The following is a 23525-nucleotide window of genomic DNA, read 5'->3' as shown; positions in this document are numbered from 1 at the left end:
TAGAGCCAACTGCTGGAATATTTACCCTAGTAGAATAAAGTAGTTGGATTCTTTCCTTGCCTATTTTTTTTTTTAATTAATTAATTTATTTTTGGCTGCACTGGGTCTTCGTTGCTGCACGCGGTCTTTCTCTAGCTGCAGCGAGCGGGGGCTACTCTTCGTTGCAGTGTGCGGGCTTCACATTGTGGTGTTTTCTCTTGTTGCAGAGCACCAGCCCTAGGCGCGTGGGCTTCAGTAGTTGTGGCTCACAGGCTCAGTAGTTGTGGCTTGCAGGCTCTAGAGCAGAGGTTCAGTAGTTGTGGCACACGGGCTAAGTTGCTCCACAGCATGTGGGATCTTCCCGGACTAGGGCTCGAACCCGTGTTCCCTGCAATGGCAGGCGGATTCTTAACCACTGCACCACCAGGGAAGTCCCTCCTTGCCTATTTTCTATGGAGGACAGTGTTGACTGAAACGTGTACTTGTTGGTGGCACTAGAAGAGCCTCATGATAGGTACAGATGGCAACTTTTAAAATAATTACCCTGTGCCAGTAGAGAAGAGTGTATATAATACACAGAACAGTGGGTAATGTCTAGAATGTGGATATATTTTCAGATCTTCCTGTGTCTTTCCCTTCCCAAACACTAGACTTCACCTTCCTGTCAGAGTATTCCTCCACTACAGGCATCAAGGAAGGGGAAATCAGCACCACAGATAATATTACAGTGTATTCTTGATTTTATCTTAGTGGGTATTTTTTTGTTTTGTTTTGTTTTCTTTCCCAGGCCTGGAGTCAGGGAATAAATCTGAGCCATGGCAGTTATGACTTCCACAAGGTCTAGCTTAGTTTTTAGAACCCTAGGGCAATTGCAGAGGCATTTGATGCCACAGGTATACTTAACATTTAATCTCTTCTTTGTTTCTTGTGTTTTCTACAGTGTCATACCAGATTGGCAGTAGCACTTCTGGACTAAATCCTTTTTTCCCTCAATACTGCCATCTGAGGGAAAAGGGATTTTTTTTAGCAATTTACCTTTGTACTCCTAGAAGTACTTTCAACAAGTATAAAAATGAATACACAAATATTTAAATGTTAAGACCTTTACGTTTGTGGTAAAATAGTCGTTTTTATGTAAGAGTGAGGTGCACAGTGGTGAACCAGATTTAAATAACAACATGGCCATTCTCCTCTGATGTAATTTTTGCCCATTCTAGAAAGGAGTTTATGAAAGCCTTAATTGCCTTGCCCTGTTTGTGGAGAATTAAACTGTGAATAGAGCATCACATTTAATACGGATAGAGAAAATTTTTCTGTAGCCACTATATAACTCCTAATTTTCAGATTGATTTGGCGTAATATAGATTATTTTCTGCCACTAACTAGAAAATAAAAATTTTAAAAGTCAGAAAATCATGGCCTAGCCTTTGAAAGACATCAAGAAGGCTATTTTTGAGCTGACTCTGTTTGTTGATTTGGAAATCAACTTCTTAAACAGCTGAAGTCTATGAGAATTCCAGCTGAAACTTCTGCAGTATAATTTGCTACATATTAAAAATTCTTCATAATAAATAGGTTTCAGAAGGCTTCTTGTTTTTCTTGTCTGAAGCTTCATTTTTTGGACACATTGAAGGATCGAGGTCTAATATAATCCTTATACATAGAATAGAGAACACCTAGAAACCAAAAGATGTGTATCAATAGAGTATCCATGGGAAACAAACACTGAATTTCTTCACTTGTATTTTTTCTAAAACCAACCTACAATTAAAAAACAAACAAACGCCCTCTATCTTATTAATTTTTGGCTTGGATCATATGAGTGACTCCAGGAAAAAAAAAACAAAAAACAAATCTAAGAGCCCTTTGGGATCAGTATAAATCTGAATTTATGACATTACAATGACACACTAAAGTTTGAATTTTAAAATATTGGTGAGAAAGGAAAGTGGGAAGATTTGGCTAGATCTTGAGATAAAAACAATAGGCACTTCAACTTAGAAAACATCTATTCAGTGTCTACTAGTACTCAGTATTCTGAAGAAAAGCAAGGTGAATGGATCGAATCCCTGCTTCTAGGGATTTACAGTCCAGTGGATGAATTAGCTATGTTTAGGCAGATGAGGTAAATGTACATCTTCCCCAAGGATGAGGTCCTAGGGCCATGCAGAAAGGGGGAGGTGGCCAGGGAAAATATCCTGAGGAAGAGAGGAGCTGCTTCAGTGAATTCCAGGGATATCAGCAAATGTTCATATCCAAAGCAAGTTAGGGGGCTTCCCTGGTGGCACAGTGGTCAAGAATCTGCCTGCCAATGCAGGGGACACGGGTTCGAGCCCTGGTCTGGGAAGATCCGAAATCACGGAGCAACTAAGCCCATGCGCCACAACTACTGAGCCTGTGCTCTAGAGCCTGCGTGACACAACTACTGAAACCCGCGTGCCACAACTACTGAAGCCCGCGCACCTAGATCCCGTGCTTCGCAATGAGAAGCCACTGCAATGAGAAGCCCGTGTGCCACAACAAAGAGCAGCCCCCACTCGCCGCAACTAGAGGAAGCCTGCACGCAACAACAAAGACCCAAGGCAGCCAAAAATAAATAAATAAATTTATAAAAACCAAACAAACAAATAAAGCAAGTTAGGGAGTCACAGATTTAAACTACAAGTCACCACTCTTCCCATCCATATCAGTTGTCAAGGCATCAGCTCTCTAGTAGATTGTCTGAACTAAACCTTTACTTCATTTTCCTTCAGCTTTATTTCTGACACCTCCTGTTAATACCTACAAAAAGTGCACAGAGCCTAAAGGGTAAGTTAGTTCTCATCTCAGTTAGATAGCAAATTAGATATCTGCACAAATAATTATTAACCTCTTGCCTACCTCTTAAATGTTGGTGTTCCCTGGAGTTCTGATCCCAACCCTTTTCTCACCTCATTCACACCTGTTGCTTCACTGGTAAGCAAGTTAGATCTCTCTTCTGAATGTGAGACCCATGTATAGATTATATTATATGTGACATTTCCATATCCCATAGTTACGGCCTCCAAAACTTTAAAATTGTATATAAGTAAATATGTTGAGCATGTTCTTCAAAATGCACATTTATTTATAAACCATATAAATGTACTACGATCAGTCTGTATACTGGTAAAGCTTTTTTTGTTTCTGGGTTTTTTAGGCTACGCGGTGCAGCATGCATGCGGGATCTTAGTTCCTCGACCAGGGATTGAACCCGTGCCCCCTGCATTGGGAGTATGGAGTCTTAACCACTGGACTGCCAGGGAAGTCCCGCTTTTTTGTTTTTAAGATAAAAATATTTTCTTCCCATGTCCCCATGGACCTCCTTATACATCAACTAGGGTATGAGTACTGTAATTTAGAGACATCTTCCATAGGCATCTTAGTCAGTATAATATAAAATTAAGAGTTCAGGCTCTGGAATAGATTGCCCATGTTACTGTGAACAGGTAACCTTTCCTCTCTAAGCCTAAGTTTCCTTATCTGTAAAACAGATTATAACAGTACCTACCTCATTGCGTATTGTCCTTTAATAAAGACTTTGTCTGGTCATGAGCCCCTTGAGTCATACCTGAATTTATGCCAATTAGGTGACTCATGGTGGACTCCTAGGTAGCTTCAGGATGTGGCTAGAAGACCAGCCATGTGATTAGACTTTCAGGGAGGGGAGTAGGACTGGAGATTGAGTTCAGTCATGTGGCCAGTGATTCAGTCAATCATGCCTACATAATGAAGCCCCAGTAAAAACTCTGGACACTGAAGCTCAGTGGAGTTTCTTGGTTGGTAAACACACGGATGTGCTGGGAGGGTGACATGCACCAATTCCACAAGGCGATATATATATATATTTTTTCACAGGGCGAGATTTTGAGTTTGGGACCCTCCCAGACCTTACCCTATGTGTCTATTTGGGTCTGATTTGTATACTTTATAATGAAACTGTAATTGTGAGTATGGTGCTTCCCTAAGTACTATAAGTTCTTCTAGTGAAATATCAAACCTGAGGAAGTCTTGGGAAACCTTGAATTTGTAGCCAGTTGGTCAGAAGTGCAGGTGGTCTGGGAAACCCCAATGGCAGTGTCTGAAAGAAGGGCGGTGTTTTCGGGAACCATGTCCTTAAACCTGGGGCATCTGATGTGAGCTCCACGTGGTTGACATCAGTATTGAGTTGTCCTGCAATACACCAGGTGGTGTCCAAGTAGGTATTAAGATTAAATGAGATAATGATATATAAAGCAGAGTGACTTGTACATCATAAGCACTCATTGTATGTTATTATTGTTTTATCCAATATGTACTCATCCTCTCACCAAACCTGTTCTTTCTTCTTCATTCTTTTTTTTTTTTTTTTGTGGTATGTGGGCCTCTGACTGTTGCGGCCTCTCCCGTTGCGGAGCACAGGCTCCGGATGCGCAGGCTCAGCGGCCATGGCTCACGGGCCCAGCTGCTCTGCGGCATGTGAGATCCTCCCGGACCGGGGCACGAGCCCGTGTCCCCTGCATTGGCAGGCGGACTCTCAACCACTGCGCCACCAGGGAAGCCCCTTCTTCATTCTTTTTATGTGTGAAAGGCAAACCTTTCATCTGGTTGCCCAGACCAGAAACCTAGGAGTCATCCTTGATTCTTCCTTCCTTACTTTTCCCAATCACTTAGTTGCTGAGTCCTCAGTATTTCTAGAATCCATCTCCTCTCTGTTGCCATTGCCACTGCCTTAATTCATATCCAATTCATCATCTCATTGGCTTCTGCCTTTTTTCTCCCCTCCTTTGCAAATCATCTCTAATCATTTTCCTTTTCCTCTTAACACTTTCTTCATGGTGATATAAATATGCATGGAAAATAGTTCATAAAACTTAAATGACCAGATTAACAGATAGTTGTAGAATGAACACCTGTAATTATGGGTCAAGAAGTAGAATATTACAGGCATCCTGGAAGCCTCCAGGTTTCCCTTTCTGATCATATTCCCCTCCCTTTTTCATAGGTAACCACTGTTCTGAATTTTATGATAAGAGTTTTCCTTGCCTTTATAGTGTGACTGTCTGTTTAGTATCCCTAAACAAACAGTTTCATATTGCCTGTTTCTGATCTTTCTGTACAGCAGGCATCTTTTTTTTTTTTGGCCGAGTGGCATGTGGGACCTTAGTTCCCCAACCAGGGTTCGAACCCACACCCCCTGGACTGGAGGCGTGGAGTCTTAACCACTGGACCGCCAGGGAAGTCTCCCAGCAGGCATCTTTTAGATGCTGTTCTGACTGTTACTCCCCTGTTTAAACCCTTCACTGGCTCACTTCATCTTTTTACTCCTCAACTAGCAACCATATAAATCTATTGGGGGATTTGTTTTATATCAGTTTAACTAAGCTGTTACTGTGTTTTCCAGAATTCCCTTCCCTGCATAGTTCCAGGTTAGCTTGGCCATGAGAGACATTTTACTTGAGATTTGAAGGTGAAAGTTGAAGCAGGAGCTACCAAATTCTTTTTGCACTTGGAAGGCTTGGTGCAGAGCACTAGGTGCTGTTACAGCTTGTGTATGTTGTTGTTTATCTGCTGGCTCACCTCGCTGTTGATGGGCAGCAGTCAGGCCCACAAATCCTTCAGCTCGTTCTGGATCTCCTCCATTAGCTTTTCTGGCTCCTGGGCCAGGTGTGGATTAGCTCCATGATAGAGCGTGCCAACTTTTCCTAAAGGTCATGCCATGATCAAGGTTGGAGTCAGCAAGACTCGGACTCAAGTTTCCATTTGTCTTTGTGGGTTCCAGCTCACCCTTGCAGATTCTAGTTTAGTTTTCTTTCCCAGTTGCCGCCTTGTTACCTTCAGGTGCCAGCATTAGAAATATAACCAACAACCTAACATGGACTGTTTAGCCAGCTCCCCAAATTGCTTAAGGTCATATCTCTATAATAAATCCCTTTTTATATATCACTACTAGTAGTTTTCCTTCTCTGATTGAACCTGACGGATCCAGAATTTGGTATTGGAAGCTTCCAGAGGAACATAACTCTGAGCATTGGTTCTCTGAATTGGTTCTGGGTTATCTGGAGTTGGTTCTCTGATCTGATTATATTTAAAGGTATTAATGGGCTTTTTTTTTTTTCCCCTCCAGTGGCAAAGAGTATGCTAGCAGTCCATGGCATGTGGTAGCAAAACATTAAAAAAATTATCACCTTGCAGATACCCTTAATCAGGTGCCTATAGAAAGCAAGGCTTTGGGGGATCAAGTATTTATTGTCATAGAACATTTAGTGGAAATAAGGAGTATAATAAGGTTAGTAACTTTTAAGTGTGCTGGAGAACTTGGGAAAACTAGATGATGGGCTCATGGCTTTAAATTCCTAGCTCAAGGTCTTGTGAGGGACCTGAAAGCTTTATGACCTTCTAAAAAGAAACTTTTAACTCCTGTAGCCTTGAGACTGGTATTTTCGAAAAATGTACACAGGGGCTAATCCTGTGAGTGACTAATCACGAGGCAAATTAAATTCCCAAACTCATAACACCTCTTAAGTTAAAGTTCAGGGCATTGGGGACTTCCCTGGTGGTCCAGTGGTTAAGACTCCACACTCCTAAAGCAGGGGGCAGGGGTTCGATCCCTTGTCAGGGAACTAGAGCCTGCATGCCACAACTAAAAAAGACCCTGTATGTCGCAACAAAGATCCCTCGTGCTACAACTAAGACCTGGCACAGCCAAATATATAAATAAATAAATATTTAAAAAGAAAAAAAGTTTAGAGCACTGCTTTGGAAGGCGTGGGACTCTGAAAATTGGAATGGGGACATATAAGCAGATTTCAGTGAAACTGGGTCCTTGAGCCCCTATATCTTATTGAGACTCTTTTGCCAGTAGAAACAGTCCTTCCCTCTGTCTGAGAATGGCTGAAACTTGGACCAAAAAGTAGTCTCCACTAAATGAAGTTGAAATACCAGAACTTCCTTAGTATACTTCCATGGTACAGCAGTGATTCTTCTTTACTGGGGCAATTTTGTTCCCCAGGGAAATCTGGCAATGTCTGGAGACATGTTTGGCTTTCACAGCGCGGGTGGGTACCATTGGCACCTAGTGGGTAGAAGCCAGGGCTGCTGCTGAACATTCTGTAAGGCACAGGACAGTCCTCCGCAACAAAGAATAATCCAGTCCAAAATGTCAGTAGTGCTGAGATTGAGAAACTTTGCCATAAAGGAAGGTATCCAAAGGCTTAGGGAGATTGGAATGTTAGACTGGATTTATCCTGCTCACTCACCCCCTAAATATATCTCCTTCCTTCTGCAGAGCTGTGAGAAGTACATTTGTGAAGGCAGCCCTGCCCTCCTTGAAGGGGTCTATGGTAATGATTTCCTATAAGCCAGAAATGACAGTAGGAATTTCTGGGCTCCCTGAGTTCAGTAGGGATGATGGGATTGTGGGGTGGCAGGGGTCAAGCGGCAGCTTTTAATTGACAAAGACAAGGAAAGCATGATTACTGTAATGGGCAGCAAAGCCTAAGCAGTAATCAATATAGTCTAAGCCACAAAGATCTTTGGCATTTTGGCTAATTGATCATGTTGTACCTAGAGTTGAAAGCGGTGAGCAGCATGTGAGCAGAAAAGCTCTAGGTCTGGCGAACAGAAATTTGACTTGAATCATCACCATAGAGAGCCATGGCCCCTCAACCAATTCCCAAATTTGAGTCAATTCATAGACCCAAAGTCCCTGGAATAAACGAGAGGTCAGATCTCCTTAAGGAAAGACCCTGTTTCACAGCCAAAAATGCAAATACTATAAATCCTCCTTCTAGTCTTCCCCAAAGGCACCTATGACTATTCAGCAAGAGGAAGGGGAAATAATCACATTTGTGGGACATTGTTAAATATTGATTTTGAATTGATACTAATGCCTGGAGAATTAGTGTGTTCTACCAGTCGAACTAGGAGTTTATGGTCAGGTCAGTGGAGTTTTGCTGTGGGTCTATTTTTTTTTTTTTTTTTTTTTTTTGTGGTATGCGGGCCTCTCTCTGTCGTGGCCTCTCCCGTTGCAGAGCACAGGCTCCGGACGCGCAGGCTCAGCGGCCATGGCTCACGGGCCCAGCCGCTCCGCGGCACGTGGGATCCTCCCGGACCGGGGCACGAACCCGTGTCCCCTGCATCGGCAGGCGGACTCTCAACCACTGCGCCACCAGGGAAGCCCGCTGTGGGTCTATTTTACAGTTGGTCTGGTGGGTCCCTGAACCTACCTTATGTTATTTCCCCAGTTATGGAATGTGTAATCGGAGTAGACGTACTCAGCAGCTATCAGAATCCTCACATTGGTTCCCTGACCTGGGGAGTAAGGGCTATTCTGGTAGGGAAAGCCAAGTGTAAGCCATTGTTGGTTTTTTAAAAAATTAATTAATTAATTAACTTATTTTTGGCTGCGTTGGGTTTTCATTGCTGTGTGCAGGCTTTTCTCTAGTTGCAGTGAGTGGGCTTCTCATTGTGGTGGCTTCTCTTGTTGCTGAGCACAGGCTCTAGGCACGTGGGCTTCAGTAGTTGTGGCACGTGGGCTCAGTAGTTGTGGTATGTGGGCTCAGTAGGTACGGCACACGGGCTCAGTAGTTGTGGCACATGGGCTCAGCTGCTCTGCAGCATGTGAGATCTTCCCGGACCAGGGCTCAAACCCGTGTCCCCTGCATTGGCAGGCGATTCTTAACACTGTGCCATCAGGGAAGTGCAGTGTAAGCCATTCTAAATGCTTCTATTACCAAAGCAATACTGCATTCCCAGAGGGATTGTAGAGACTAGTGCCATCATCAAGGACGTTAAAGATGCCAGGGTGGTGATTCCTACCATATCTCCATTCATTTTGCCTCTTTGGCCAGAAGACAGATGGATCTTGGAGAATGATAATGGATTTCTATAAACTTTGCTATAGCAAATCAACACAATTTTTGCTATTTGTTTTGCAGCTATTACTCTGATTGATTGCTTTTTTCTGTATACCTTTTAGTAAAGACCATCAGAAGCAGATTGCTTTCATCTGGCAGGGCCAGCAGTATACTTTCAGTGTTCAGTCTCACGGCTGTGTGAACTTTCCAGCCCTATGCCACAATCTAGTCTGCAGGACCTGGATCATCTCTCTATTCCACAAGACATCACATTAGTCCATTACATTGATTTGATCTATCAAGGGTAAATTGTTACTATACTGGTAGGGTAAGGAGGAGTGTGTCTGGAATGTATACCTTCTGGGGCCTTTCTTAGTAGTCCCATGTCATGTGATTAAAGAAGGTGGAAAATTATACCCAGTACAGGAAGGATCATTAATGACCCAGATCATTTCAGAATGTTTGGGTCAACAACCCAGTCAAATAACCATGAATAGCCAAGGTGCTTTCGGAAGGCAAAGGGTGGATGAAATGGCCAGTGGAAAAATATAGTTATAATATGAGCCATGATCATCCGACCAGTTGCAGAAACAAAGACTGTGATAGTTATGAATATTTCTTCCTTTTTTTTCTTTCTTTTTTTTTTTTTTTTGCGGTATGCGGGCCTCTCACTGTTGTGGCCTCTCCCGTTGCGGAGCAACAGGCTCCGGACGTGCAGGCTCAGTGGCCATGGCTCACGGGCGTAGCTGCTCCGCGGCATGTGGGATCTTCCCGGACCGGGGCACGAACCTGTGTCCCCTGCATCGGCAGGCAGACTCTCAACCACTGTGCCACCAGGGAAGCCCCCTTATTTTGATACGAATACACGTGTATACAGTCACCAATTTCTTTTTCTATTTGCCATTTCCATTTACCTACCATCTAATATAAGAAGTGTTAATAGTAGTTAACTTTATATCTCAGGATTTAAGTCACAGGATATCAAAAGGGAATATGACTCAGCTCAAAGATGAATCAACATCACCCAAAGATGGACAAAGGGATTTTGTATCCTCTTTTAGGAGAGAGTTAGCATGTTTTTGGTTATACAAGGGATGGTTGATTTTACCATTGTCTTTATTTGAAGGTAAGTGTATTAAAAGAGGTGTATATGGATGCCAGGTTGACAAGGGATAGACAGTGACGGATTTGTAATGTATCAACTTAGCTAAACTATAACTAGATTTTCCAGAATTCCTTTCCTTTCATTCCCTGAAAAATTGCACAAGAGACATTTTGCGTGAGATTTAGAAGGTAGAAGTAAAGCAGCCAGCAAATTCTTTTGACCTGGGAAGGCACTGTTGCAGCATAGTTTTGCTTATCTGCTGGCCCACCTGGCTGGCATGGGGCAGCAATCAGGAGTGCAGCTACCATGGCTCCTGCTGAATTTCCTCTTTCACCTTCTCTGACTCCTTGGCCAGGTCCATGTTTAGCTCCAGGATGAGGGGCATCGGCTTTTCTATGTCACTCCATCATCACATTTGGAGGTTTAGAGATGGTAAGAAATCCATAAGGATTCCAGACCATCCTGTGTGTTTTCAGCTCATCCTTGCAGGTTCCAGATTTTTCTTGCTTCTCTCACTTTTCATCTGCCTTTTCTAACTGCTTGCTCTGCCCACTTCAGGTCCCAGATCCTGATACATAAGAAAGAGCCTCACAATTACATAAGTCCAAATACCTAAAATAAATCTCTTACTATATGTTACTACTCCTAGCTCTGCAGTCTCATCAAACACTGATTGATTCACCTACCATACCAAACTGTGTCGAGTTCCACTAACATGCCATGCTTCTGTGCCTTTGTTTTTTTCCCTCTGCCTAGAATCCTGACCTCCTTCTCTGCTTAGTTAATTCCTCTACATTCTTGGCTCATCACATGGTTTGCATCCTTAGAGAAGCCTCCCTGGACTCTCAGCCCTAGTTAAACGCTCTCCTTTGTGCTTGTGCTTCCATAGCAACCTGTGTTAATCTTATTGTAGTACCTCTGACTTTATATTGTCTTCTCCTGCTCTTGATCTCTCTCCCTAAGGAGATTAAACTAGTTGAGGGTAGAGAGTTAGTTTCACTGCTGTATCTCTAGACCAGCACAGTGCCTTGCACATAGCTCATGCTCATAAGTGTGTTCTGAATGATGAAAATGAGGCCTGTTACTTCATAGTAAAGTTTCTTGTTGTATTTTGTTCAAGACTCATATCACAGTTCATAGTAAAAAGATAATTACCATATAACTCCCTATAGGCAAGCCCCACACCCATCATCCCATAATCCTAGACCTACTCAGGCTGATTCTACTTTGCACAGCATGAAGGGGAGCTAAGAACACTGTGACTTGTTCTCATTTAATGTAGACAAAAATTTTAGGTAATTTAGGTCCCAAAGTAGACTCCTTGTTAGAACTAAATGATTTAGCTGTTGATATAACCTGAATCAACCAGATAATTTTATACCCACTCTTTGGATTTGACTGTGTAAATATTGCTTAACTTATAGACTAATAAAAAATTACCTATGGCTCAGGCTTGGAATAGCTGAGTTATACAGGGTATAAACTATTCACTGCTCCTTTCACTATAGAGGATAACAGAAACTATAACCTAGTTCTCCACTGGGTTTTTCTTTTTTTAGATTGAAGTATAATTCACATACAATTTGAATTTATGTTGTACAACATAATGATTCTATATTTGTATGTATTGTGAAATGGTCACAATAAGCCTAGTTAACATCTATTACCATATATACAGAATTTTTTTCTTGTGATGAGAACTTTTAAGATCTACCCTCGTAGCAACTTTCAAATATGCAATACAGTATTATTGACTATAGTCACCATGCTGTACATTCCATCCCCATGACTCGTTTATTTTATAACTAGAAGTCTGTACCTTTTGCCTACTGAGTTTTTTTTTTCAGTGCTTAAAATACCAAGAGATTAAGCCTATAACTGGGCAGCAACCTCAACCAAGTGACGATCACTGTCTTTCTTACCCTTCCTCCTCCATTACATCATCTTGACCCAATATTCATGAATGAATATGAATGAATAAATAAAAATACTAATATGAATGGATGAATAAATCAAAATACTCTCAAAGACAGCTGAACACAAGATACAAATTAAGCAGGTTACCTAGAGTCACAGCTCTTACAACAAATCCTTGGGCAGCAACTCTCATGTGAATAAGATGATGGACATTTTCTGATCTCTTCTGTATTTTAACTTGTAAAGACCATAGGACCCCACAGTCATAAAGCCTGCTATCCCTGTGAATTAAAAAAGTAGGGATTATATAAATAGCAGGCTAAAATTCCCAAGAGCTTAGAGAATTGAATAAAAGACTGTGCAAGGGATCAGTACCTGGAAGATAAGCAGGCAAGATACCAAAGGATACTTCACTCATGGATTCAATATTTGCAGTTTTGACTCTTCCCGGAAAAACCTGAATTGTATAGTGTAGTAACTTGTCTAGTAATTTCTAATTTTCCTGAGGCATGGCTTCAGATTTATAGGCTGTAAGCCTTTTATTTGGGGCAAGTCACTTAACCAGTGAGTGAACCAACCAAAATCTCAGCATTCACAGCTTTTGGGTGTTTGGCTTTATTCCTCTCTACTTGTTATTAAATAAGGAGTAAATCTAGTAAAGTGAAAGGAACTTTACTCTTCTGTGAAAATGAGATATTAAATTTTAATGAGAGGTAAAAAGGTGTGAATATTTGCATGAGAAGTATGTGACTCTGGGAAGAACTGTGATTCTAGAAAATTCCAGAAGCCCATACAAATATTTCTGTATTCACTACATATGTCAAGGGGTGAATATACTGCTGGGACAACCAAGATTCTGTGTAATTCACTCTAAAACAGAAAACTGAATAGGAATCAACTGAATAGGAAAAATTCTAGAAAGCGATTTGAAACACTGTAAGAACTTAACCCATGACAAATCAAGATAACCAAATAACAGACAAGGGAAAAACTATTTGAACTAACTTGGATTTGTATCTTACACCAGACCCTACAAAAACAGTCTGGATGGGTTAGCATTAAATATGAAAATAAAAATATCAACAAAATCTAGAAGAAAAGAGAACAGCATATTTATAACATCTAAAAGGGGGTAAGGCAGACTTAAAAAAAGTGACAAGGACAAAAATGCTATATTTTGACATAAGAGTAAAGGAAACTTTTGCATAATAAAAGTGTGGCTCTATTTTGGGGGATCTCTCTTCTCTCCTATTGATTTATGCATCTATCCCTTAATCAATACCACACTGTTGATTACTCTATATATTAAGCCTTAGTATCTGGTAGGAGTGATTCCTTCCACTTAATACTTTTTAAAAAAATTATTATTAAAGGTATCCATCCTTGAGATCAACTGCCTTTTTTTTAAAATTTATTAAATTTGTTTATTTTTGGCTGCATTGGGTCTTCGTTGCTGTGTGCGGACTTTCTCTAGTTGTGGTGAGTGGGGACTACTCTTCGTTGTGGTGTGCAGGCTTCTCATTGCAGTGGCTTCTCTTGTTGTGGAGCATGGGCTCTAGGCGCCTGGGCTTCAGTAGTCGTAGCACGCCATCTCAGTAGTTGTGGCTCGCGGGCTCCAGAGCACAGTCTCAGTAGTTGTGGTGCACGGACTTAGTTGCTCCACGGCATGTGGGATCTTCTCGGACCAGGGCTCGAACCTGTGTCCCCTGCATCGGCAGGCGGATTCTTAACCACTGCACCACCAGGGAAGCCCTACTTGATACTTTTTCTTAAAAGAGGTAGTCTTAGCCATTCTAGAACTTTTGCCTTTATATAAATTTTAGAATAAGCTTGTTTCTGTCTACAAAAAAACATTGCTGGGATTTTGATAGGAATTACAGTAAACCCATAGATGAGTTTGGGGAGAACTGACATCTTTATTGAGTCTTACAATCCACGAACACAATAGTCTCTACATTTATTTAGTTCTTCTTTGATTTCGTTCATTAGCATTTTGTATTTTTTCAGCGTACAGATGCTGTACATGTTTTGTTAAGCTTATACCTAATCATTTCATTTCTTCAGAGCGATTGTAAATGGTCTTATGTCTTTAATTTCAGTTTCCATATGTTTGTTGTTAGTATATAGAAATGCAATTGATGTTTATGGACGATAGCAAGTTTTGATTAACCATTGGCACATGTTTGTCTCTGTGGGTGGGTGAGGATCTATTTATTCTCTCAGAGTATACTTAATAAGTGGAAATAAGAATCAGAGTAAATAATCACATTTATATGTATATTTTGTAGGCTGATTAGTAATAAGTGAAATTGAAATAAAAATGACAAACATAAAAACAGCAAAAAACAAATAACAGTTAAAACGACAATGGCAGGTACATTGAGAAACACGTACAATGCTGAAAGCTCTGTAAGTTTAGCCAAATCTTTCTGGAAAGAACTCTGGAGACATATAATAAGTGACATTAAACTGAACATGCTTCCTGCCCTGGAAATTCTACTTTGGGGACATACTCCAAGGAAGTAAGCAAAAGAAAAGTCAAGAAGTTGACACAAAGATGTTTGTGGCTACATTATGTATGAGGAAAAACTAAACCCAAATGGCCCAAACAGAGGGAAAACTACCATAGCTATAAAAAAATTACAAGTATAGGAAGTACTAATATACAGAAATGTACTATGAAATGTTACGTGAAAGAAGCAAAAACAAATAATCTATCAACACAGAGTTTAAATACATATAATGTACACACAGACCTTAGCAGTATTCATAAGATTTTAAATAATATGAATAAATTATAATGACAGAAGTTAAGACAACAAATTAAAGTGTTCTGTAAATTATTGACAGGATACTCTGTCCTGCAGCAGAAAATACTTAGGAGATATTCTCAATAAAACAATAGCTAACAAACTATTCAATAATATATATACAAATTTGATCAGATATTTTTCTAGCAAAAACTTGGCTCTCTTCCCTTATCAAATCAATACTCTGTTCTAACTGAAATTTGTTTTGTTTCTTTTAGAGATTAAAGTCAGCACCTTTACTGTTTTCCATACGATGTCTCTGTAGTTTGAATATAACTGAATTTAGCTGGAAACACTTTTCTCTTTTTACTTTAATCACGCTAAATGTCTCTGGAAAAACAATTTAATTTCCAACAGGCACAGTGATTAATCTCTGTTCATTACAGTGATCTGCTCAAGTGGCACTGAGTCCTTGAATTGTTTTGTTAGTTAAAAATGCTAAAGAAGAGGAATAAATCACTACAAAATTATTTGCCTCCATTTCTTGTGCCTTTACAAGCCTTAATCAAATTAAGTGGAACTTTCAAACACAGAATATTACTATAAAGTAAAATTTTGATTCTTTTTGATATGTGAATAATGACACATAAAGTTGCTAGATTTGTAGTGGTGTTCAATGGAAACATATGACTTATACCCCTTTAGAGGCTTTTGTGGAATTAATCACAAAGTTATGTACGTCTGATTTGTATATATATTTTTAAAACAATTTTATTGAAGTATATTTGTTTTACAATATTGTGTTAATTTCTGCTGTACAGCAAAGTGATTCAGTTATAATATATATATATTCTTTTTCATACTGTCTTCCATGATGGTTTACAACAGGATATTGAGTATAGTTCCCTGTATGTACATCTGATTTAAATAAGTTATTTTAATAGTTTCCAGACAAAGCAAGCACAAGGAAAGAGGCATGGCTGAAGTATTAAATAATAATGCCTAGGGCAGCTAAAGCATCCGAAAGAGAAAGAAGAGAAAGCTTAGATTTTAAAACATAATATTGGTGCTTAGATTTTGTGGGGTTTTTTTTAAGTCCACATACCTATAGTATTTGTTTAAAATGTAAACATATCAAATATATGTTGGGAAAGGATAAAGAGGCTAAGACTCCAGGTATAATTAGAATAATACTTTTTTAACCTGGAGTTTACTTAACCATCAACCTCAGCATCTGGAACACATCAGGAAGCCAGCAACAAGCCACAGAGCATGAACACCACAAAGTTCATGCTCTCAAGTGTACAGGTAGGCCCAGGCTTTCATTCAGAGCTTCTTTACTCTGAATTGACTCATGGTTCTTTTAAGCGTGGGTATCTAGCTTCTGACACCACAGAACGTTAGAAGCAGAAGTTTCTGATGGTACCCAACAGTAATGGAAGAAACAGAAAAGTCTATAAGCATCGACACAAGAACTTAAAGTTTGGAGTTGAGGGCTTCCCTGGTGGCGCAGTGGTTGAGAGTCCACCTGCCGATGCAGGGGACACGGGTTCGTGCCCCGGTCCGGGAAAATCCCACATGCCGCGGAGCAGCTGAGCCCGTGAGCCGTGGCCGCTGAGCCTGCGCGTCCGGAGCCTGTGCTCTGCAACGGGAGAGGCCACAACAGTGAGAGGCCTGCGTACCACACACACACACACACACACACACACAAAGTAAAGTTTGGAGTTGATTAGAGAACAAAGAGACATGTAAATCTTCCTCAACTCATGACAGGGTTACACCTTGAAAAACCCATCATAAGTTGAAAATACTGTAAGTCAAAAATTCATTTAATACACCTCACCTATTGAACATTATAGCTTAGCCTAGCCTACTTTAAATGTGCTTGGAATACTTACATCAGCCTGTAGTTAGGCAAAATCATCTAACACAAAGCCCATTTTATAATACAGTGTTGAATATCTCATGTAATTTATTGAATATTGTACTGAAAGTGAAAAACAGGATGGTTGGGTACAGAGTGGTTGTTAAGTGTATTAGTTGTTTACCTTCATGATGGCGAGGCTGACTGGGAGCTGCCACTGCCCAGCATCATAAGAGGGTATCATACTACATATTGCTAGGCCAGGAAAAGATCAAAGTTCAAAGTATGGTTTCTATTGAATGCGAATTGCTTTGTCATCATCTTAAAGTCAAAAAGTCATAAGTTGAGGACCGTCTATATACATCTCAATAGTCTCTAATAGGCTCTGTGTAATAATAAACTGATACTGCAGCTGCTGATTCTGAGTCATTACAGAAAAGTTACAGTCCATTCAATCAATCCTATTTAGATTGGCTGGGAACTAGTAATTTTCGATAGACTGCTAATGAAAATGGTTTAAACAGAATAAAAAATTGATGCTTCATAATAATAAGAGTTAATATTTACTGAGGGTTTGCCATACACTAGAAACTGTGTTGAAAGTGTAACTCATTCATGCATAGAAAGGGTTAGCTCCAATTATCTGAAAACATTTAATTATATAAACTATTTCAATACTCAAAGATACTGGGTAAGGCATTATTGTTTTATTAGAAACAGCTTCACAGTATCCAGTCAAGGCTTGTACTTACCTGCAGGGACAAAGGGGGAATCTCTACATTTCCTGATCAGTCTGGATAACAGGCCTTCGTCCTCATCTGCTGACTGCTGGTTATCTGAAGACATTTTTCTCTCTAGTAACAGTAGGGGATAATCAAAAAGAATCTGTTTCCGTCTCCCAATATACTCTTATGTGTTCTTCTGTCTTCATTTGCTTGACATGCTTGTCTGCTCAACTGAAATAAACAGCTATCTTTCCTTCACCCTTTGCATTGTGGAGTCCTTTCATTTTGTTTAGGGGTGGAGGAAAGAAAAATATACAAAGAGGTAAATGATGATCAGATTCCATGAATACAGAGTAAAAACACAGATCATAAGTGTGTTATTCAGTCCCCTTTCACTGCTTGGCGTTTGAAATCATTGGGAACCTCAGAACTTCCGCAAACAGTAAGAGCACAGAGTTTCTTTCACAAAATATAGTTTTAAAGAATGATGGCAGTGCCAACATAGGCAAAAAATACCTCCAGATTTACAGGTGATGGGAGAATGATCACTCCAGTGCTGCAGAATGTGTAGGGCATTATAAAGCACCTACCAGGTACCAGATGCTATGCTAGACAATGGAAATAATCTTCCTTGTCTGCACAGGATGAATGAGGAAACTAGCAAGAGCAACTATAATCACTATCAACATGGTCTGGCAGTACCTCAGTTTGTTATCCGTGCAACCCTCTATTTTCAACCCTCAAAATTCAAATATGGAGGCTTCATTCTACAAAGCAGCTTTCATCAGAAAATGTAAGCCGGTAAGTGGAAGAAGCACAATACCATTGGCGTACTCCACCACCTGCAGCCTGTTTCCTGGTGTTCGTTCAGCTGGAAGCCATAGATCAGAACAGGCTTTGTTAGGCCAGGACACGTTTACGTGCAATTTCCAGCTAATTGATAATGGGAAAGCCCAGAACCCTCCCCTCACCAAGGGGGCGTGGCCGGCTGGTATTGGCCATAGCCCAGGCTGGAAACTCACTGGTAGCGGCACCTGGACCACAAACAAGAGGCTTTCCAAGATAATATTCAAGGAAACATTAGGCTTTTGAAGAAGATGCCTTTCCTTCTCCCTTCACAAGGACGCTCCCAACTTCACTCTGTGGCTTTGAATCCCGCTACCCAACTCCTGGGCCCGAAATTGAAGGGAAAGTTGGTGCAGGGTTACAACACTAGGTTTGTAGGTGGGAGTGGGGGTTAGCCTTATGAGGCCAAGATTCTTGTGGTTTTTTAGTGCGCTTGCCAGAGGGGCGCCCACTGTGGCCGGGATCCGGGACTGAGACGCCGCGGGCCTGCACCAGCTCGCCGGATCGCCAGACCGTCGCACCTGGCGGCTCCACGGGAGCCTAGAGCTGCACGCGCGCCCTGCCGGGAAGGACGTGATGTCACTGCGTCCCCGGCCAATCCGAGGGCAGGGCGGGCCGGCACGGGAAGACGCCGAGCGAGCTGCTGCCCTGCGCCTGCGCGCGGAGATTGAGGCTAATCTGGCTTTCCCGGCGGGTGGTGGTGGACGACCCCTTCGCTGCTGTTGTGAAGGTGCACCCTTGAGCCCCTTGAGGCCTCGAAGAAGTTCGGACTCACCGCCTCCGTCTGACTGCAGCCACAGAGACCTCAGGATGAGGGCAGAGGACCAGGTAGCGTTCACGCTTTTTCCTTGTAACTTTTAATTATTAAATAATTTTAGATTTACAGAAAAGTTCCCAGAATAGTACCCCAAAAATGTGTATCTGACACTTAGATACCCCTTTGTTAACACTGCGCCAGATTTGCTTTATCATTTCTCTCTAGACGCGATTTCTTCCTTCCTTCCTTCCTTTATATGAACCACCTGAGAGAAAGCTGCACCGATAGGCCTATACCCCTATCTACGTTGTGTGCATTTGGGGAATTCTCTTACATAACCATAGTACAATGAGCAAAATCAGGAAATTAACATTGCTATAATACTATAATGTAAAGATTTTATTCATAGTTCACCAGTGGTCCCAATAATCCTTAATAGCAAAAAAGAATTTTTTTCTGGTCTAGGATCCAATCAAGATTACATATTGGATTTGGTTGTCAACTCTCTTTAGTGTCCTTTAATCTGGAACATTTCCTTAGTCGGTGTATTACTCAAGGTTCTCCAGAGAAACAGAATTGATAGAATATATATATATATACATACACACATACATATATGTATATATGTATACCTGATCGAAGATATGCATATATACATATGTATGAGGAGATTTATTGCAGGAGTTGGTTCACGTGGTAATGGGGACAGAGAAGTCCCAGGATCTGCCACCTGCAAGCTGGCAATGGTCTAAGTCCCTGTCCAAGTCCAAAGGCCCGAGAAGTAGGAGCACTGATGACTGAGGGCTGGAAAAGGTAAATGTCCCAGCAGCTCAGGCAGAGAGCAAATTCACCCTTATTCTGCCTTTTTGTTTTACTCAGGCCCTCCATGGGTTGGATGGTGCTAACCCGCATCAGTGAGGGTGATCTTTATTCAGCCTATCAATTCAAATGCTAATCATCTGAAAATACCCTCACAGACCCATCCAGAAAAAACGTTTTACCAGCTTTTTCGGCATCCCTTAGCCCAGCTAAGTTGTCGCACAAAATTAACCATCACAGTTGTCTTTTGTCTTTCATGACCTGATACGTTGCCAATGCAGGCCAGTTATTTTGTAGGATGTCTCTAACTTTAAGTTTTATCTGATGCTTTCTCATCATTAGATTGAGGCTATGCATTTTTGGCAGAATATCACAGAAGTGATGTTGTGTCTTCTTGGCTTGTAATATCAGGAGGCACATAAAGTCAGCTTGTGTGGTAGTAGTAACTTTTATTCGATATTCTGCTGATAGATGTCTAACAGCTGGATCTGCAGGGAAAAAAACCCCTTGTTGGTAATATTTGCCGATTTCCATGGTATAAATACTCCCACCCTGGTCGATTTCAAGCTACTGTCGTATAGTCACTGCACGCAAAATTGGGAAGAGATGTGACTCTTCTGAGCTGGTGTGAAGTTGGCTCTAGCACACCACTGCTTTGATCACTTGGTTTAAGGTGGTGTCTGCCTGTTTCCCCACTGTAACGTTACTATTTTTTCCCTTTATAATTAATAAGTATTTTGTGAGGAGATACTTTTTTTTTTTTTTTTTTTGTGATACGCGGGCCTCTCACTGCTGTGGCCTCTCCCGCCGCGGAGCACAGGCTCCGGACGCACAGGCCCAGCGGCCGTGGCTCACGGGCCCAGCCACTCCGCGGCATGTGGGATCCTCCCGGACCGGGGCACGAACCCACATCCCCTGCATCGGCAGGCGGACTCCCAACCACTGCGCCACCAGGGAAGCCCGAGATACTTTAATATTATATAAATATGCTGTTATTTATCAGATTTTTACCCGTTAATTTCAGCGCACAGTGATGATCCTTGCCTGGATCAATTAATATTATGTTTGCCAAATGGTAATTTCCGAAATCCATCATTCCTTTTATATTTTTCAATTGGTATTCTACTATAAGAAATCGCTTTCCCTCCTTCCCTGTTTAATTATTCATTTATTTATATCAGTTTGGACTCATGAATTTCCATTTTATTCAGTAGCTTATAATTCATACCATAATTAATTTATTTTGATGGCCAAATTGTCCTAGATTTGGCTAGTGGGAGCCCCTTCAAGCTGGCTCTCCTATGTCCTATTGACATGACACTGTCATTCTTCAAACACTTCTTTAAATCCTGGTGTAGCAAGTTGTTCCAGGCTGAACGTGTAATTTTTCTCCCCTAGCCCTGAAATCAGCCATTTCTTCAAGGAGTCCTGATTCATTTTAGTGGAGAATGATACTTAGAAACCAAGTTTTGGGAACTAGAGGTTCTCATTGTTACTGGAGTGTCATTATTTCTAGGTCCTCTTAGCAGAGTTAGGATTTATATCTCTCTCTGTTTTTATTCCTATAAAGCTTTGTCAAAACCATGAATTCATAGTAATATCTTCAGTTTCAGTCCAGTTCCACAGTGTTGATTCCAGTCTTCCCCTTTTCATATTTGTGATTTCTTTTTCTGACTGTAAGAGACCTGACTCCCACTATCCTCAGTATATTCATCTGCTTTATTCTAGACAAAAAAAGTAGTTTCAGAATTCCTAACCCATACCTCTGTGAAAAACAAGCCTATGAAATATTTTTTATAGTTCTTTTTGTCAAAAGAATACAGTCAAAATACTGTCTTCAAAAATCACTTGGATTGAAAACATATGTCTACACAAAAACTTGTTCACAAATGTTCATAGCATCTTTATTCACAATAGCCAACAAGTGGAAACAACCCAAACATCCATCATTTGATGAATGGAGAAATAAAATGTGATATATGCATCAATGGAATATTATATGGCCATAAAAAGAAATGAAGTACTGATACATGCTACATCATAGATAAACCTCAAAAACATGCTAAATGAAATAAGCCTGTCACAAAAGACCACATATTGTGTGATTCCATTTATGTGAAATGTCCAGAATAGGCAAATCTTTAGAGACAGAAGGTGGTTGCCTAGGGCTGCGAGACAGTGGGGGCGGGGAAATAGGGAGTGACTATTAATGGGTACAAAGTCTTTTTAGGGGGTGATGAAAAGTGCTTTAAAAATAGATTGTGATGGTGGTCACACAACTCCGAATATACTGAAAACCACGGAATTGTATACTGTAGGTAAATGTTATGATACATGAACTATATCTCAAAACTGTTGTTAAAAAAATAAGTTACTTGGATTAATTTTTTCCTCCTCCATCAATGTGGCTAGCACTCATTTGAAATACATTTCGGCGTTTTTCTATTTTTCCATTTTAGAGGTCCCCCCATTTTTCATTTTATTTTATGTAAGACATTCTTTTACCTATTTTATATAAAACATACACATGATTCCAAAAATCAAAACTATACAAAGGATGGGCTTCCCTGGTGGTGCAGTGGTTGAGAGTCCGCCTGCCTATGCAGGGGACACGGGTTCGTGCCCCGGTGCGGGAAGATCCCACATGCCACGGAGTGGCTGCGCCTGTGAGCCATGGCCGCTGAGCCTGTGCGTCCGGAGCCTGTGCTCCGCAACGGGAGAGGCCACAGCAGTGAGAGGCCCGCGTACCGCAAAAAAAAAAAAAAAAAAAAAAATTAAAAAATTGTGTAAAAAAAGAGAGTAAATCCTGAGAGTTCTCATCATAGGAAAAAAATGTTTTCTATTTCTTTAATTTTGTATCTATGAGATATTGGATGTTCACTAAACTTATTGTGGTAGTCATTTCATGATATATGTAAGTCAAATTATTATGCTGTACCCCTTAAATTTATACATTGCTGTATGTCAGTTATATCTCAGTAAAACTGGAAGGGAAAAAAAAAAGAGCCCGGGGCTAGCCTTGCAGAGCCTGGGAGGAGACCTCATCCTCAAGTCAGTAGAGGGGATCTGTGAGGTTCTTAAATTTCTGATCCCACTCAGTGAGTTTTTTTTCTTTTCCTTTTGAGAAATGAGTTGTGACGTTGTCTGATGAGAGGAGCAGTATGGAAATGAGTGTGGTGACGGTTTGTCCTTTGTGTCAGCTGAGGGTAAACTACAACATTCCTGAGCAGCACTGAAAGTCTAACTCAGATTTTGTAGTTTCTCCTGAGAGCAGCAACAGAGGAAGCAAATGGCTGGGATCAATTGTTCATTTAACAAAGATGAATTGAGTGCTGCAGATAGAAAGATGAGTTAAGACAAGTGCCCTGTCCTCAAGAAGCTTAGAGTCAAGTTGGGGAGATGGATGAGTAAAGCAGCCTCGCATGAGAACACATTGAGATGGTGGGAGGAAAAGGCATGGGACCCAAAATCAAACTGGAGAGTTAAGAAAGTTCTCTTTGGAGAAAGTGACTTATGGGATGTTTTAGAGAACTGGTAAATTTTAGATGAAGGTAAAATTCATCTAAATTCATCTAAATTCATGAGGTAGGGGTGTTCTGGGCAGAGGGTACAGCTTGTAGAAAGGCACAGAGGCAAACAGCCAGGCGGCTCAATGTGTAGAATCGGGTGGGAGTGGCTTGTAGAGGATGGAGCTATAGGGCTAGTAGGGCCAGATCACGAGAGCCTTGACTTTCATTTATTTATTTAAAATTTTCTTTATTGGAGTATAGTTGATTTACAATGTTGTGTTAGTTTCAGTTGTACAGCAAAGTGAATCAGGTATACATACATACATATATATAATATATATATCCTTTTTCAGATTCTTTTCTCATATAGGTTATTACAGAATATTGAGTAGAGTTACC

The 23525-nt window shown here is 40.8% G+C and overlaps 1 protein-coding gene across 1 annotated transcript; it reads right to left on the bottom strand.

Annotated features, from left to right (window-relative positions):
* Window positions 1-1287: 1287 nt before the first annotated feature.
* Window positions 1288-17316, bottom strand: HIGD1C (HIG1 hypoxia inducible domain family member 1C; the record flags this gene model as incomplete). The annotated part of the gene is given in 4 exon segments (XM_082850584.1): window positions 1288-1655; window positions 12004-12063; window positions 12066-12137; window positions 17223-17316. Coding segments are annotated over 4 exon segments (291 nt in total). The 3' UTR covers window positions 1288-1590.
* Between the last annotated feature and the right edge of the window lie 6209 nt (window positions 17317-23525).

This window comes from Leucopleurus acutus, assembly GCF_964270905.1.
Source record: "Leucopleurus acutus genome assembly, chromosome: 11".
NCBI classification, from domain to species: Eukaryota; Metazoa; Chordata; class Mammalia; order Artiodactyla; family Delphinidae; genus Leucopleurus; species Leucopleurus acutus.
Note: the sequence above shows the minus strand (reverse complement) of the source record. Positions and strands in the feature narration are given on the sequence as shown.